General features: G+C 54.5%; 7 protein-coding genes across 7 annotated transcripts; 3 read left to right on the top strand and 4 right to left on the bottom strand.

Moving 5' to 3' along the window:
- Positions 1-46: 46 nt before the first annotated feature.
- On the top strand, positions 47-889 carry LTR77_004363 (uncharacterized protein; the record flags this gene model as incomplete). Its single annotated transcript, XM_064801617.1, has 4 exons — positions 47-410; positions 459-569; positions 628-770; positions 833-889. The coding sequence occupies 4 exons, from the start codon at positions 47-49 to the stop codon at positions 887-889; spliced, it is 675 nt and encodes a 224-aa protein (XP_064660247.1).
- A 330-nt stretch (positions 890-1,219) lies between these two features.
- LTR77_004362 (uncharacterized protein) lies at positions 1,220-2,482 on the bottom strand (the record flags this gene model as incomplete). The annotated part of the gene is made up of 1 exon (XM_064801616.1): positions 1,220-2,482. One exon carries the CDS (start codon positions 2,480-2,482, stop codon positions 1,220-1,222), a length of 1,263 nt encoding a protein of 420 aa, XP_064660246.1.
- Positions 2,483-3,240: 758 nt separating this feature from the next.
- LTR77_004361 (uncharacterized protein) lies at positions 3,241-4,896 on the bottom strand (the record flags this gene model as incomplete). Its single annotated transcript, XM_064801615.1, has 1 exon — positions 3,241-4,896. The coding sequence occupies one exon, from the start codon at positions 4,894-4,896 to the stop codon at positions 3,241-3,243; it is 1,656 nt and encodes a 551-aa protein (XP_064660245.1).
- A 266-nt stretch (positions 4,897-5,162) lies between these two features.
- LTR77_004360 (uncharacterized protein) lies at positions 5,163-5,661 on the bottom strand (the record flags this gene model as incomplete). Its single annotated transcript, XM_064801614.1, has 2 exons — positions 5,163-5,474; positions 5,527-5,661. The coding sequence occupies 2 exons, from the start codon at positions 5,659-5,661 to the stop codon at positions 5,163-5,165; spliced, it is 447 nt and encodes a 148-aa protein (XP_064660244.1).
- A 1,100-nt stretch (positions 5,662-6,761) lies between these two features.
- LTR77_004359 (uncharacterized protein) lies at positions 6,762-7,638 on the top strand (the record flags this gene model as incomplete). The annotated part of the gene is made up of 3 exons (XM_064801613.1): positions 6,762-7,155; positions 7,206-7,297; positions 7,384-7,638. 3 exons carry the CDS (start codon positions 6,762-6,764, stop codon positions 7,636-7,638), a joined length of 741 nt encoding a protein of 246 aa, XP_064660243.1.
- A 2,267-nt stretch (positions 7,639-9,905) lies between these two features.
- On the bottom strand, positions 9,906-11,109 carry GLE2 (RNA export factor gle2; the record flags this gene model as incomplete). The annotated part of the gene is made up of 2 exons (XM_064801612.1): positions 9,906-10,730; positions 10,792-11,109. 2 exons carry the CDS (start codon positions 11,107-11,109, stop codon positions 9,906-9,908), a joined length of 1,143 nt encoding a protein of 380 aa, XP_064660242.1.
- A 1,911-nt stretch (positions 11,110-13,020) lies between these two features.
- On the top strand, positions 13,021-14,979 carry LTR77_004357 (uncharacterized protein; the record flags this gene model as incomplete). Its single annotated transcript, XM_064801611.1, has 1 exon — positions 13,021-14,979. The coding sequence occupies one exon, from the start codon at positions 13,021-13,023 to the stop codon at positions 14,977-14,979; it is 1,959 nt and encodes a 652-aa protein (XP_064660241.1).
- Between the last annotated feature and the right edge of the window lie 117 nt (positions 14,980-15,096).

The following is a 15,096-nucleotide window of genomic DNA, read 5'->3' as shown; positions in this document are numbered from 1 at the left end:
ACTTCGTGTTCTGGGCTACGAAAGTTCACAGCATTGTCTCGCAAAGATGAGTGCAAATGGCGAGATATCCCTTGATGGCAGGCCTACAATCATAGTAGAACACCTCGACCCCGAACTCGAAGACTGGCAAGCATTGGAGTACAAGTGCATCTCTGAAGAATGCACAAACTCAGCTCCTCAGTGGCATTTTCTCCTCTCAGGACTTCCTTCTGCCTCAGACGTTGGCAAGCAGCTATCGCTTCCCGCGACGAGTCTCACAGAGCAAAGCGTAGAGACTCTATACCAGGGCGATCGACGAAGCAAAGTCTGCCTACTTGACCCGAAGGCTGAGAAGGACTTGAGTCCAGAGGACGGCGAGAGTTTCGATGTGTTCTTATTCGGCGGCATACTGGGAGATGACCCGCCACGAGGTGCGTATTGCGTTACACAGAGATGAGATCATGTTAATCTGAAACCAGATCGGACTGGCGAGCTGCGAAAGATGGGCTTCGCCGGACGGCGCCTGGGTACCGAGCAGATGACGACGGACACTGCCGCGAGGGTTACGAGGATAGTGGTAGCTGATCGTCGTAGGTAATCACAAACGACCTGATGACTGGACCGCCACTGACTATATATCGCCTGCAGAACACCTAAACGACATCTCGTACGTCGACCGGCCAGACATTGCTCTGCCAGCGAGCTCGGGTGAGGGCGAGGCTTCCTCCGAGAGCGTCAGCATGCCGTTTCGCTATGTGAAAGGCAAGGACGGGAAGGCGGTCATGCCGAAGGTAAGTTCAATCGAGCTGCTCCGCTCTCGAACAACTGCCTTGTGATACTAAGTGGTGCACAGGGCATGCTTGACCTTCTGGCAAGCGACGCGGACAAGGATATCATGGATTTGCTTTGAACAGCTGTAGGAAACGCAGGGACGTACTCTGATGGCGAAGGCTAAAAAAACATCTCCAAGACGATGAGCGCGAAGAGGGTCCAATTGACTGAGCGGAGGCCTTCTAGTATGTCGTGAGAGGGCTCCGAACGAGATGGCATTCCAAGTGCCTCTTGGCTCAAGCCTGCTCCTCCGTCGAGCCATGTAGCGCAGAGAGAGTGACACACTCAGACATACGTGCTGTCTCTAGATTCTCACGTGGCTACGGCTCCACGCTCCAAGCCTTTCGCAGCAAGGTTTAGACTGTTGTGGACATGTTAGGTGTAGCTACTTAGGGCTAGATACTGACAATCACGAAGACGAGCTGGCCAGATCCTGTCCTTTGAGGTTCCACCTCACTCTCGCCAACCCTCCTTGTCCCGTCAGCCACATCTCCGTTAGATCATCTCCCACCCACGCCATGTTCTGCACCACAAAATCTGTTTGAATGCGCACAATCAACACACCATACGGGTCCAAGACGTCAACACCGTACCCAGTGCCGGTCACGATGTACCCATTCGCCGCCACCTTGAGACCATCTGGAACCCAGTCCTGGGCATACCAGATCGGCCGCTTGTTGGCAATATGAGTCCCGCCATCCGTCAAGTCGTACTTGTACACCGCACGGAGACCAGTTTGGTTGAACGGCGACCCAGGAGGACCGCCAGCAACGATCGATCCTGTCTCAGCCCCCGTCTCAGAAATGTAGATGTGCTTGCACTCCGGATCCATGGCTATACCGTTCGGCTGGACAATGGTGTCATCCACCACCTGTACCACGCCCGTCTTTGGATCAAAGCGGTAGCTGGCGGACCGGAGCTGTGGTGGAGTATCGACTAAGCGATTGAACCAAGAATACTGCGGGTCTGTGAACCAGATAGCGCCCGTCTTGTCGACGAACAGATCATCCACTGTATTGAAGTAGAAGCCAAAGTAGTTGTTGAGCAACACCTTCGTCTTGTTGGTGTGTGGGTCCAACGTCTGGATGCCCGGTCGTTGCTCGATTCCTCCGATGCTGGTGTTGCCGCCAGAAGCTCCCCAGTAGATCAGGCCATCGTGGAAGGTTCCACCGTTCGGAGCATACACTGGTGGATCGCTGAAGAACTCGCTCAGAGTTGGTGGGTCGCTGTTGAGATCAATCACCAGCTGAGGCTTCAGCACACCAGCCGGAGGCGCAAGATTGCTCAAGAACAACTTGTTCAAGCTCGGTACATAGACAGGTGCCTCGTGCACGGCTTCCGAGACATTAAAGACTTTGTCGTAAGTCGGACTTGATCCAAGTATCTCCAATGCTCGCTGTTGGTCGAACACGAGGAAGTTGGCTCTGCCAACGAGACTGAAAGAAGTGTCGTTCGGGACGTGTGTCTTCGCAAACGGTATGTCGTTTGTCCCTTCGCTCGGCTTTCGATAAAAGTGATAGGGCATCACGGAGGCGTAACGGTTCACGCAGACGACATTGGAGCTGGAAGGTCCGCACGACTGTGCCAGTGGTGGATTAACTCCAGGTGGTAAGTTTTGCGAAACAGCATAATGGAGCAAAGAAGATATGAGGAGTAGACTCTTGAACGCCATGTTGGTATTGATGATATGACCTACGCTGTTCGAGCGGCTGTGGTCGTACCGCGCAACTTTTATACTCAACTTGATCATGACATCAAAACGACCGACGAGTCAATACCCATGTTCAACCCCTCTTCTCGCAAGGCGTTTTCGATGGAGAAATGATGGAGATGAAAAGCCGGTTGTTGTCGGCGGGGTAGAAGCTGGAGTGTGAGATGATCGTTCGCACGCCCTCGTCTCCATGTGCCGGAACGTGGAATTGTTGGTGATCCGTGATCGGACTTGCCTCATGATTGTGACTTCATGCGGAGGGAAACCCGATGCTGGAAGCGGTAATAAGCCTTCCAGAGAGGAAATAAGCTTGGCTGAGCATCGCTATCGCAGTCAAGTCAAGCACGTCAAGCACGTCAAGCACGATCAGGCCGTACTTCCTATCTTGGGAAGAGAGAATCTCGAGATCTTTGTCGACCAGTAGTCTACCTCCAAGCGAGCATCTGACCAAACGTATGCACCGCGTAGCTTGATGAGAAGTTCTCAGAGAAGCGACCAATGTCTACATGCTGACGAGCAGCCGCTCAACATCAGATCGTACGACGGAAGCATTCCAACTTCCTGAGGCCCTTCCCTGTGAGCCTGTGAGCCCAATGAGCCTCGTGCTGCTCTCCCATGTTGCGCTTGCCACCTGCTGTAGCACCTCGGAGGATGCCTGGGACGAGAGACAGATCGGTTGCAAGGATCCTACGTTCTGTATCTCGGTGATCTGATCTGATCTAATCATCGTCCTCGTCGCCACTGAGCATGTCCATGATCTGGAGAATGTTGGTATGGCTGTCGGCTTCCGCTGCAGGTACTACCAATCTGCCTTCATCAGTGTCCTGTTCCTGCCCGTCCTCGAGTCTTGGAGCCAAGCTGACTATGCGAATAGTCTTCGTTGGAAACATTCTGAAGCGATTGGGCTGCTGAGGACCCGCTCCCTGCACCTCAGTCTCTCGACGTCGCCAGCCCAGCGTGGTATACGTTGACATGATACAGTCATCATAGATTGCCATGAAACTGACGGGAACCGCGAGTTGAATCGCTGAGCTTGTAGCAAAAGCATACGACTTTGTCTCGATGGTGTCGATGTTGCCGTCTTCAAGCAACGCCACCACATACACTCGATCCTGGACCTCGAACATAACGCGATTGTTCCGGATGGAGAGCCAGCCGCCCATGTCCCAGTTTGATCCATCAGACTCTTCGCATTCGATGATGGTCGTCAATTTCGCAAACTCGTTTGGATCTTTTAGGCATCGTCGCCAGTCCTGGCAAACCATTACACGGCCACCGCGGGAGATGCCGACAAGGATGGGGCCAGAAAACAATGCAGCACCCCACTCGTCGTCTTCGAGTGTCAGAAACTCTTCGTTTTGGTCTCTGACTAGCGGCCCGCCAATAACGTCGATGGGAGTGAGGCGATTCCGGCTCGGTCGACCAGGCGGAAAGGGCTCAGCTGAGGGTAACGCATCCAGAGCGTTGCCGGTGAATATGATATCGTTGCCCTCCGAGGGCGGGTGGAGGATATGGCAGACGAAAGCGTTTAGCTTCGGATCGATGATTCCCATCTTCGCTCCGGTGTTCTTGTCATAAAGGTGATAGCCCTTCTTGCCCATGCAGAACATTACGACATCCTCGTTCTGGTCGAGGTGACCGACGGCCTCTTGCTCTATGGTAATTGCCGTCCGTAGCTTTGGCGGATCCTCCATGACGTCGTATACAAAGCCCTTACCGTCGATAGACACAACGCATAACGTGTCGTACGACAGTTGAAACCCTCGTGTCTGACAATCGTGCGGTAGAACGGCGACTCGCCGATATTCTCCACGAGATAAGCCTTCAATGCCAGTCTTCCACACTTGCAGAGAGTTTCCCTCGCTGTCAAACACAAGAGTTCCATCCTGGTATTCGAGATGGGCGAATGGCCGCACCTCGTCTCGAGAAAGCCGCCACAGAAGACTGCCGCTGTCCATGCATGTGACGTTCAGTCCTCCTTGCTGGCTTGTTGATACGATGAGTCGACGCTCGAAGTCTGGTCGAAATCGCCACACCGCATCTTCGCCTACTTGTACGATGGATTCGCGAGTCACAGGCTCGCCGGTCTCCCATGCCCGCGCAAGCAAAGTCTGGCGCTTGCAGAGGTCTTTCCAGGACCCGGTCGCATCGAAATATTTCGCGAAACTCTGCTTCTTGCTGAGAAAGGCAAAGTCGTGGCTGTTGGAAGGCCGCTGAATCTTCGACGGCGAGCCGTATATTGCGTCCTGATGGGTAGTGTCGATGAATGAATGCCACGACCGGTTGAGGCGGGTGAGGCTCGCAACGGTCGACACAGGAGAGACATCCAGTATGCGAAGCACAATCTCCGCTGGCAATTCTTTCAGAGGATCCATTTGATTCGAATAGAGATGGTCGGGATGGTATCCGGAGATGTTGTGGTCGAGTTAATGTACTTGCAAATGAGGCTCAAAACCAGAAAGGTGTGGGATCATTTTTGTGGGGCTTCAAGGAGCCTCTCCAAGAGATCACTCACACCCAAGACACACTTCCACGACAACATACATGTACTTGCGTCGGCTGCTGCTACGGATACAATGACACCTACATACCAGTTTCTAGGGCGGCTGGTATCGCACACCATCGACATACCCTTGCGGCCTTAGCCTGCTGCCGCCTTCTCGCAGTCCTCCCAATGCCGCTTCCACTCTCCAAACGCCACGGTCGGCCTGCCATCTACAATGAACTCGATGCGGTCTCCAACGACGCTGCCCGGGTCCACGAGCCGTAGGTGCTCTCTTGCTTCGCTGAACAATATCCGTCTCTCATCAGCCAGGACGACGTTCTCGTAGTACCGTCCAGCAAAGCCAGGCTCCCCTTCAAACACCATCTCCGCCGCGGCATCATATTCCTGGAGATTTACGTCTGGGTGTTTCTGAGCTACCTCCGACGAGAACCAGCGAGGGTTGTGGACCTGTTCTGTTGTCAGCCATGCTCACCATAGGTCTCATGTCGGGGATGCATACCTGTGCGTAATACGACACACAATTCGCCATGCACCACGGCAGCACCAGATGGCCATGCCTTTTGTAGTTCTCTTGGAAGCTCTCGACATCCGTGCCGGCACGTCGCTTGAGAAGCGCCTGGTTCACTGGTCGCATCGCGTAAGCTTTTCGAGGATTTACGCCGGCGATGGATGGCGACACAGGACTGCTCTATTTTGCCTGCTCCGGACTGGTTGTCTTGCTCGATCGCTTCACAGCAAAACTGGAAGGAGAAGCTTTTATATGACACTTCCGTCTCATTAATCCAATGTTTGCCAAGCATCGACTGGTGACCACATCCGGTAGCTGGTGAGCTGACAAAGCCCACCAGTTCCAGTTATTTGCAACATGAAGATGCAATCTGTCGTTCCGGGAACCCATGAATACGGATTTCAGGACGTCATGCAATGATAGCGGAGCCGACTCCTGCCCCAGATGGACCGCCCTTGACGTCGCCACAAAATGCATGAAGTGAGCTCGGGGAATTTGCTTTCCTCACACTCTCACCTCACAGTTAACAAATCGACGATGTTCGCGATGAGCACCTCGCAGACCGTAGAAACCTCCTGGACTCTGGATCAAGCTCGCCATCCATAGAGGAACGTCTGGGGTTCATGTGCGTCCAGGCAGCTCGCCTCTCCTGTATGCAACACCCACGACGATGTTGAGACATTCAGGACATTCAGTGTCGAGTCAAGGTACGAGGACGGCCTGCCCACCCACCTCCGCATCCTCTCTCTTGCAACTCCAAACTCCTACATCAATCATGGAACGGCTGCTCCGCTGCACATGGAACGTTGGCAACGGTCACTACAGGAGCAGGAGTGTTCCATTTTGGCTATTAGAGGTTCTGGGAATGGCTGCTGGGCATCAGCCCTGGTGTTGGCCTGGAGAATACAGTCCCCAACCTGCTTCCCAGTGACACTCGTCGCTGTGAATACATTCACCACGCTGCCATCATGATCAGCACATGAAGCTGAAATGCCATTACAGCGAGCAATGCAGACTGTGGACCCAGCAAACGACTGCGCCTGACGAATTCGGGCCCCATTTTCATCACATCACGACATGTGAATTAATACATTTCGTAGGTATTTAAATTTCTCAACAGGTGAACTGCTGCGATTCCTTTAAGCTGAGGGTATTTTCAGTTGACTATCTGCTTCCTTCCCACATCACCTACAGACTTCTCCCCCAGCTCACGACGCTCGGCAGCCATGCCCCTGGAAAATTGGTCTTCGCGTCTGGGCGACGGCTACCCTCGCTACGAAAACGACCGCTACATGCGCACCCCCTACGAAGAGCACACGCTTCGCGACCTCGATCGCGCCAACGATCCGTATGCCAGCCCACCCCGTCGAACCCGTGACGACTCGCCAGAAGACCGTCGCCGCTTCCGCGAAGAACAGCGTGACCTCCGTCCCCCACCGCCACCAGTCTTAGCCGTCACCCTACCCACCGAAGAGCAGCGCCGCTCGAACACTCCAGACCAGCGCCGTGGACCGTACGCAGGCTATCGCCGAGGATCTGAGACGCCACCACCAGGTCCTCGTGCTTCTAGGTACAGGGTGCCCGGCTACGAGGAGGTGGCGAGGGATGTACCGCTACCACGTAAGTGATCTTTGGCCTGCACACCTGGGATTTATTAACAACACAAGCAGGCCCCAACTCGCGCGAGCGTCTCCGCTACGAGCCACCAGGGCCCTCCGCCGACCCCTTCAATCCCAACTACGGTGTCGCTGATCGTCCATACGTAAGCTCAAGGATACAAGCCATCTCTGAGACACCGCGTGCTGTCGTTGCAAAACATGCGCTGATTACAAACTTTTGTCTTTGCAGGGAGGCGGTCCACCACCACGCAACCCTTACGGCCCAGGTGGGAGAATCTATGACAGGAGCCGCGACAACTCTCCGCCCCGCCGCTCCCGCTCCCGTGATCGGAACGACGTTGTAGATCCGGAGCCGAATCGTGCCCATCACTACCAGGCGCGTGTTGGGGAGGAATGGGGTCTGGGTGAGCGCGAAGCCCATCGTGTTCGCCGCCGTCATGAGGACCGCATGCGTCGTGAGCACTCTTGTCGCCGTCGTAGGTAGGTCACGGTGGATAGGAAGCGGAGAGCGAGTGGTGGGAGATGCATGAATGTGGGAGACTGTTTGCCCCTGAGACACCTGCCTGTTCCGTTGTGAGAAGTCCATGACTGCAGCGAGCTGGATGGTCCATCGATAGACGGTGGTTGTTACGGCCTGTTTCCGACTTGAGGAAGGATCACTAGATTAGCAAGACACTGCGAGAATACACTACTCAACAACACCGACCGGTTTCCACTGCTGGCCTATGAAGTCGAGCTACGTTCCTGAAAAGACGAGCTCTGCCTTCGGTTTAGTCTAGAACCTGCGCCCTACAGTGTTATGTACAATCCATGTGGTCCTTCCACAGCGTTTGTCCCCGCTCACCAGCGTCATCCGGCTGGAGACAGACCGTATGCGGATCTCGATGCACCTCTGTTGTATCTTGCCTACTCTTTCTGGAAGTTGCAAGCGTTATTACTGCTGATCGCTCTTGATCGTTCTGCCTGTCTCCAAGCATTTAGATGTGAAGTGCTTCCAAAGCAGAGACCCCCGTTCCCATTAACTACATTGTACCAACCAAAGCCTCACCTTAGGCTTGACACTCCTTACGTACACAACTTCCATCGTCTACGACACACACATTAGACCAACAGGAGACAATGGCTCCTGTCATCACATGGAACAAGAAGTGACGTTCTCCCTCCCCGTTCGTTAGCAACTACATGTTGCAAGCTAACCACCTCACCACAGCCGCCCTCCCGTAGAACGGAAACTAGCATACCAAAACAAACTCGCCGACGACCCCTCCTGGTCCATTCTCGCCTTCGAGGTCTCCTTTCCACCAGACGGCTCAACACCGCCACACCGTCACGGTGGAGCGAACGTCTTCGCCTACGTTCTCGAAGGCGAAGTCTTGAGTGCAATGAACGATGGCGAAGCCAAAGTTTATCGTCCTGGTGAGAGCTGGTAAGCCACCTTCTCATCCAGCAGCATGTCCTTCATGCTTTAGCAAGGACATTACTGACTTCTGACCAGGTACGAGCAACCAGGCTGCCGACACAGGGTGAGCGACAACAATAGTAGAACAGAGCGAGCCAAGTTCATGGCCACGTTCTTGATCAAGACGGAAGTGCTTGAGAGGGAGGGGCCGGGGATACTGGTACAGGTGGAACCTGAGTATTTGGCGCAGATGGAGAGCTAGAGCATTCTTTCTGGTAGACGGATAGTGGCAGAGTTCAAAAGCTTGCCATACCCATGGCGCCGGGTCGACACCACCAAAAATATCTTTTCAATTTTCATTTCGAGATTACCTCACCTCAAGACCTTTGCCGTCGTTGTGCTCATCAACAGAATGGCCCCGACCATCGTCAGGACACTAGCAGTCGAAACAACCCCAACCATTGTCAGGACACCTGCAGTCGAAAGAACACCAACCATTGTCAGGACGCTCGCTTTCGGAAGGACTCCAGCCATCGTCGGGACGCCCGCAGCCGAAAGGACACCAAGCATCGTTAGGACGCTCGCTGTCGAAAGGACACCAACCATCGTCCGCACACCCGTGTTCGAGAAACCTCCTCAACCCCCCTTCCGCCTGCTCGACCTCCCAGCCGAAGTCCGCACCAGAATTTACGAATACATCGCAACCCAAACCACCGTCACGATAGGCAAAGTCCTGCTCCCCTGCATCCTCTGCGTCTCCAATCCCGTCGGTCGCGAAGCCGCAAAAGCAACCCAGGAGTATCTCCGAGGGAATTGTTGGGAATGGCCAGAAGAGCCGGTCATTATCGAAGCGTGGACTGGGAGGGTGATGAATTTTGAGCAGAGGCGCTTGGCGCGGGAGATGACCCTGGCGCAGCGGAGGAGGGCACGGGGTGCTATCGCGCGTCTCAGTGATTGGCGCTGGCGCTGGTGAAGCAGGATGCCGTGAATGCGCATCTGCAGAGGTCGAGTTTCGCATGGACGATGGTAGGGAGAAGTTTCGCCCAGAGTAGATCGGCCAGTATCGTCGACTGTTGTGGACGGTGGTCGAATGAGTGAAGGCTAAATGTCAAAGGCTGCGAGATTAGGTGAATCGCGATGCGCCATGGAAGCTGAGTGGAATGGACGGTCTTTTGCTACATACGTTGCAGGCTTCTCACGCTGGTTAGCTGGTCATACGTAAGAAATTTGCCCGCCCTTGTTGATGGCTTGAATTTGTGCTTCGAACGCCGGACGCCTCGCTAGAATTCCCATGGGCACATCGAAGGCCAAAATCTTGCCCATCCAACTGGATGTCCATGCTCCGCGCCTGCCTATCGCTTTCCAGCCTTCGGTCTCGGCTTGCACTCGTCTGCTTGCACGGGATGGAGCATGATCTTGTTTGGATACTGCTGCGAGTTGCCACTGTACCCCTTGCTCCAGTCGTAGCTCACAGCGTACGCGAAGATGTTGCCATTTCTCGAGAAGTCCGTCGCGCTAATTGAACCGCCAACCTCTGGATATCCCTTCAATCGGTGCTTCGCGTCCTTGTCCCAGAAATGGAACGTCCCATCAGCTCCAGCGGTCGAGAAGGTGCCGTGCTGAGGATGGAAACTGATGGCATTCACCGAGAACACATTGCTGGTGTTGCGATCGGCGGTGCTTTGTTGCCGGTGGCACTTGAAGCTGAAGTTGTTGGCTTGGTCCTTGTCGTCCACGTATTGGATTGCGCAGCGACCTTCGATACTTCCCACCGCGTAACCTGTGCCGTCGGTGAAGGTGCTCACGACGCGCGTCTGAAATTTGAGAGGCGACTGGATGGCTTTGTAGAAGGTGCCAGGATTCTTGAGATCGATGACTTGGATCCAGCGCTCTGCTGTGCCGACGACAAGCATCTCGTTTCCTCGGACGTCCATCGAGTAGATGCGTTCCTTGCACTCGATGGAAGCGGCTGGTTGTTGCTGACGGAGATCCCAGTACTTGACCATTTTGTCCCATCCACCAGTGATGAGCATAGGGCTGCCATTGACTGTAATGCTTTCAACGCAGCGCACCGGCTGGTCGTGGGCAGCGACTTGCTGTGGTTGCGTCGAGCCGGATGCGATGTCCAGCATTCGAGCAGACTTGTCAGCCCCCGCTCCAAAGACCTTTCCGCCATCCTAGATAAAGTAAATCGTCAGTATCCTGCTTCATATGGCCTTTTCACGTGAGATTGCTCACCTTGCTCCAACAACAGTCCAACACCGGCCCTTCAAACTCCATCATGGCCCTGCCCTGCGTCTGTCCGCTGCCGTCGACCTCCCATATCCGCACTTTCTTGTCCCAGCTACTGGCTGCAAAGTGCTCACTCGTTGGGCTGAAGCTGATACCGGAGATGCTGTCGTCAGGTGGGCTCGCGACGGGTATGTCTTTGCTCAAGTCGCCCTGAGTCGGATTGCCCGGTGCTGCCGACGACTGCTGTTGCCCGCCGAACAGTGACATGTCGGCTGTCGGGGCTCTTCGCTTCGCGCTGGGGATTAGGAGGCTCCTGTTGGACATGTTGGCGCGTGATCATGGATGGTTGGAGCAATACTTACTATATGTCTGTCACTTATATATGGTGCAATGTGAGGTCGTGAGAGTGTCGTGAGAGAGTGTCGTTCGCAGCAGCTTTTACGTGAAGCTCTCTCGAAGGCTTCGACGCGTCGATGCCTTCGAGCTAACTAAGCTTTCGGAAGTAGCCGCACCTTCCTTGTTGAGCGTCTAAGCAGAAAATATCCTGAGCCAGCACTTCTTCTTCTTCCTTCCTCAACTCCCCGACCAAGAATCGCAAAAAGAGCTTACACGCCGACAGCATCATGTCTTTCAAGACTAAATGCTCGTCCGTCACACACCGCTCTTGGGAAAGTCCCCGGACAGCTCACTGCTCACCCAGTGATGCACGCCGAAAGGCGCCGCCATAGAAGCACTACTGCGGCTCATTCTCCGCCAACCTCCATCCACTCCTCGCCGACTTCTCTACCGTTCGCACTCCTGCTCGGATCCTTCGCTCGCTCGGATGCTGCCTGGCTTGAGGACCGGCCTTCGGGCTGCCTTCGCAAGAGGGAGACGAGGATATGAGTCTGCGCCTCTTGCTGGGCTCATCTCGTTGCGGCGTTGATGAAGAGCTGGGAGGAGATGGCTTGTCACGTGGGGAGTCAAGTTGGGCTCCTGGGTTGTGTGTGAGAGCTTACTTCGTCGAGGTCGATAGGTATGCGATTGCTTGCCCTCCGCCTGTCCGCTGAAACTCGCTTTTGCAGACGGGTGCGAGACAGGTAACTCGATGGGGCTTACTTGGTGCGAGAAGTTCACTACTTTTTGGGTCTGCAGGGTGGGCATTGCTCAAGCCTTTTGCTGTGTCGAAGCAGCCAGACTCTTATCGACTTGAGATTGGAGGACGCGAACTTGCACGAACGGGACCAACTCCAGGTGATGACCAAAACAATAGAGTCAAGCACTGATCTCGTCCTTCTCCGCGCGCTGCTTCACTGTGGCCGTGGGTTGGCGGTCGATGATGCTACAAATTGTACGACGGTATCTGATGGACGTTGGTCTCTGTATTCTATGCAGTACTTGAAATATTCTAGCAACCCTATATAATTTCCATCATCTCGTCTTATGCCCTCTCGAAACCTCAACTTTCTCGAAGACGTGGAGTCGGATCTCGTCGATCTCCAGATGATGGCATGACGTGAGCGGGTGGTCACCTTGAGGTGATACATTCAGGCCCGCTCGAACTGCGCATGTAATACGAGGATGGTGCGACGTCCACACGGCTTGATATTTGAAGGTCCCTGCGGGGGTGAGGATGCTCGTGTTCGCGTTCAACTGTCGCTGAATGAATCTGCCGGCTGGCAACATGGGCGCGGAATAGCGAGACACTGTGTGCAATACATATCACAGCTCCTGCTTACGAAGCGCCCTGCTGTGTCTGCTGAGATATCTCATGACCGAGATCGTACTCCCATCAGCTGCGGCAACGTTCGCACCGAGTCGGGTGAGACAGGGCATCCCGAAATGGGGCAAGACCATGGCTAAGCAATGCCGAGCCGCTCAAAATCCAATCTTACTCCTCCTATTTTTGAACCTTGCCATCGATGGCCCAGGGGTACGCTTTCTCAGGCCACCATGGGCTGAGTCTAGCCCGCCATTTCCTAACGAAATGTCGGTGCCTTTGAAGGTGGCATGGGATGCCCCTGACCAACTCACTTTCGCCCTCTCCCAAGGCCCCCCAAAAGGTACAGTAGTCCCCCAGCCACGGTCGAGACGGTAGGACGCTATTGCGATATATCATTCTGCTCGAGGTGACACCCTTTCGCGTGCTGCTCACGTTCCTTTCTTCTCAGCCTCGACAGCATTCGCCATTTCCATTGTCTATCTCTGGCGTGATTACGCCATTCCACTCATTCATCTACCTGTTTTACGTTCGCCATGCTGCGGCTCGAGCTTCTAAGTTTTCTCGTTTCTCTGGGATATGCCCACGTTCTTCGCACACCATCCTTCGACCACACAAGTCTTTTGGAAGCGCGAGCCGATGGCTACGACAGCAACGTAGTGAAGATTGATGCACACGGGGCAGAACATCACCAGGACTTTTACAAATTCTTGACGAGACCAGATATCGATGCTCCGAGATGGAATATACGGAAGCACAACAAGTCGGCGATAGCGCCTGGCTACTGGTTCCTCGGCCCTTACCAAGACCCCATGCAAGATGAGCGCGGTGGAGGATGGGTGGGACCGCATATCTATGACGGGAACGGCGAACTAATATGGAGTGGTGTACCAATGCTGAGTGGATTTGATGTGTTCGATTTCAAGGTCTCACAATACAAGGGCCAGAACATGCTGTCGATGATCTACCGCCACGAGAACGGCATCCTCATCAACTCGCAGTACGGCCTGGAGGAGAAGTTCAACGTCGAGGACGAGCACGCACGCTTGAACATGCACGACTTTAGCTTGACGGACAATGGCACCGCGCTTATGCTCAAGACTTTCACCAAGTCAGCCACGGAGGAGGAGTTGGAAGCTGCGGAGTTGGACTATGAGTGCCGCGTGCATTACTATGGCTTCGAGGAGGTGGATACCGCCACGGGCGAGGTTCTGTTCGATTGGCGATCGGAAGGCATCATTGGTCTTGAGGAGACTGTCTTTGCAAAGCGCCCGAAACGTGCATGCCACCGGGATGGAGGACTGGACTACATCCATGCGAATGCCCTGGACAAATTCCCGGACGGCGACTACCTCTTATCCGCACGCCACTGCAACGCGCTCTACAAGATCTCGGCAAAAGATGGCTCTGTGGTCTGGAAGTTTGGCGGGAAGAACACTAAGAACTCCGATTTCAAGTGGGATGGGCACTTCTCTGGCCAACACCACGCCCGCGTGCGAGGGCAGAACAGCACGCACACACTCGTCTCCTTTCTCGATAACGCTTATGTACCGGCTGGAAAGCCAATCTACAGCAATGAAATGTCGCGCGGCTTCCTCATCGCGCTTCGGACGGATCAGGAGCAGATGACAGCCGAGACTGTAGCACAATTCGATCACCCGCATGGCGAATATGCTCCAGGGAGAGGCAGCTTCCAGGTTCTACCCAACGGCAACACTTTCATGGGCTGGACTTCCTACTCGCTCTTCTCCGAATACGACACCCAAGGCAACTTGATCCTGGAGGCAAGCGTGAGACCTGAACTCAAATCTTACCGAAGCTACAAGTTCCCGTGGGTCGGCCATCCAACTGAGCTGCCCGCGGTGAAGTCAGTTGGCGTGGCTACAAACAAGAACAAGACAGTCACCACCAGCATCCATGTCAGCTGGAACGGCGCCACTGAAGTTACAACCTGGAAAGCGTACCACACCAAAGATGACGGCTCGTCAGAACAGCTCATCGCGTCTTCGCCACGGACGGGCTTCGAGACTGCCTTGACCTACGAAGGCTATCCCAGTTACGTCGTCGTCAAGGCATACAACAGCAAGGGCGAAGAGCTTGGCAAATCAGACGTCGTCAAGAGCATCGCACCGCTCAATACCTACAACGAAGCCGTGCTCAAGGAAGAGCAGTGGCAGCAAGATGCCTCCTCTGCCGAAATCTCCTCTTCCGCCCTTGGCATGCCGGTGAGCGTGGGCAGCTTCAGTATCGCCTTCGCCTTTGGAGTCCTCTGCTGTGCGATCGGTAGCCTGGTCGGCTTCGCATTGTGGAGCGCGAGGTCGACGATGGCTGCTATGGCCAACAAGAAGCCCTGGAAGAAGACCTCGTATGAGAAGATTGGTGACGAGAAGGACGATACGGACGAGACTTTGGTAGGGGAGGAGACGGAGCAGTTGTTTCATAAAAAGAGGTCGTTGGAGGAGAGGGATAGCGACTCGGATGATGGGGAGGTGTAGTTCCAAATTCCATCGTTCTTGCGCAAAGCGAAATACCGTATGGCTTCTCTTCACATCTCTGCTCTCTTCTCACTGCGAATGTAGTCTCACGACTCCTCGTCCGACATCGGTTCAATG

Source organism: Saxophila tyrrhenica (genome assembly GCF_035928015.1).
Source record: "Saxophila tyrrhenica strain CCFEE 5935 chromosome Unknown scaffold_6, whole genome shotgun sequence".
NCBI classification, from domain to species: domain Eukaryota; kingdom Fungi; phylum Ascomycota; class Dothideomycetes; order Mycosphaerellales; family Extremaceae; genus Saxophila; species Saxophila tyrrhenica.
The sequence above is the reverse complement of the archived record's forward strand: the minus strand, read 5'-3'. Positions and strand labels throughout refer to the sequence as shown.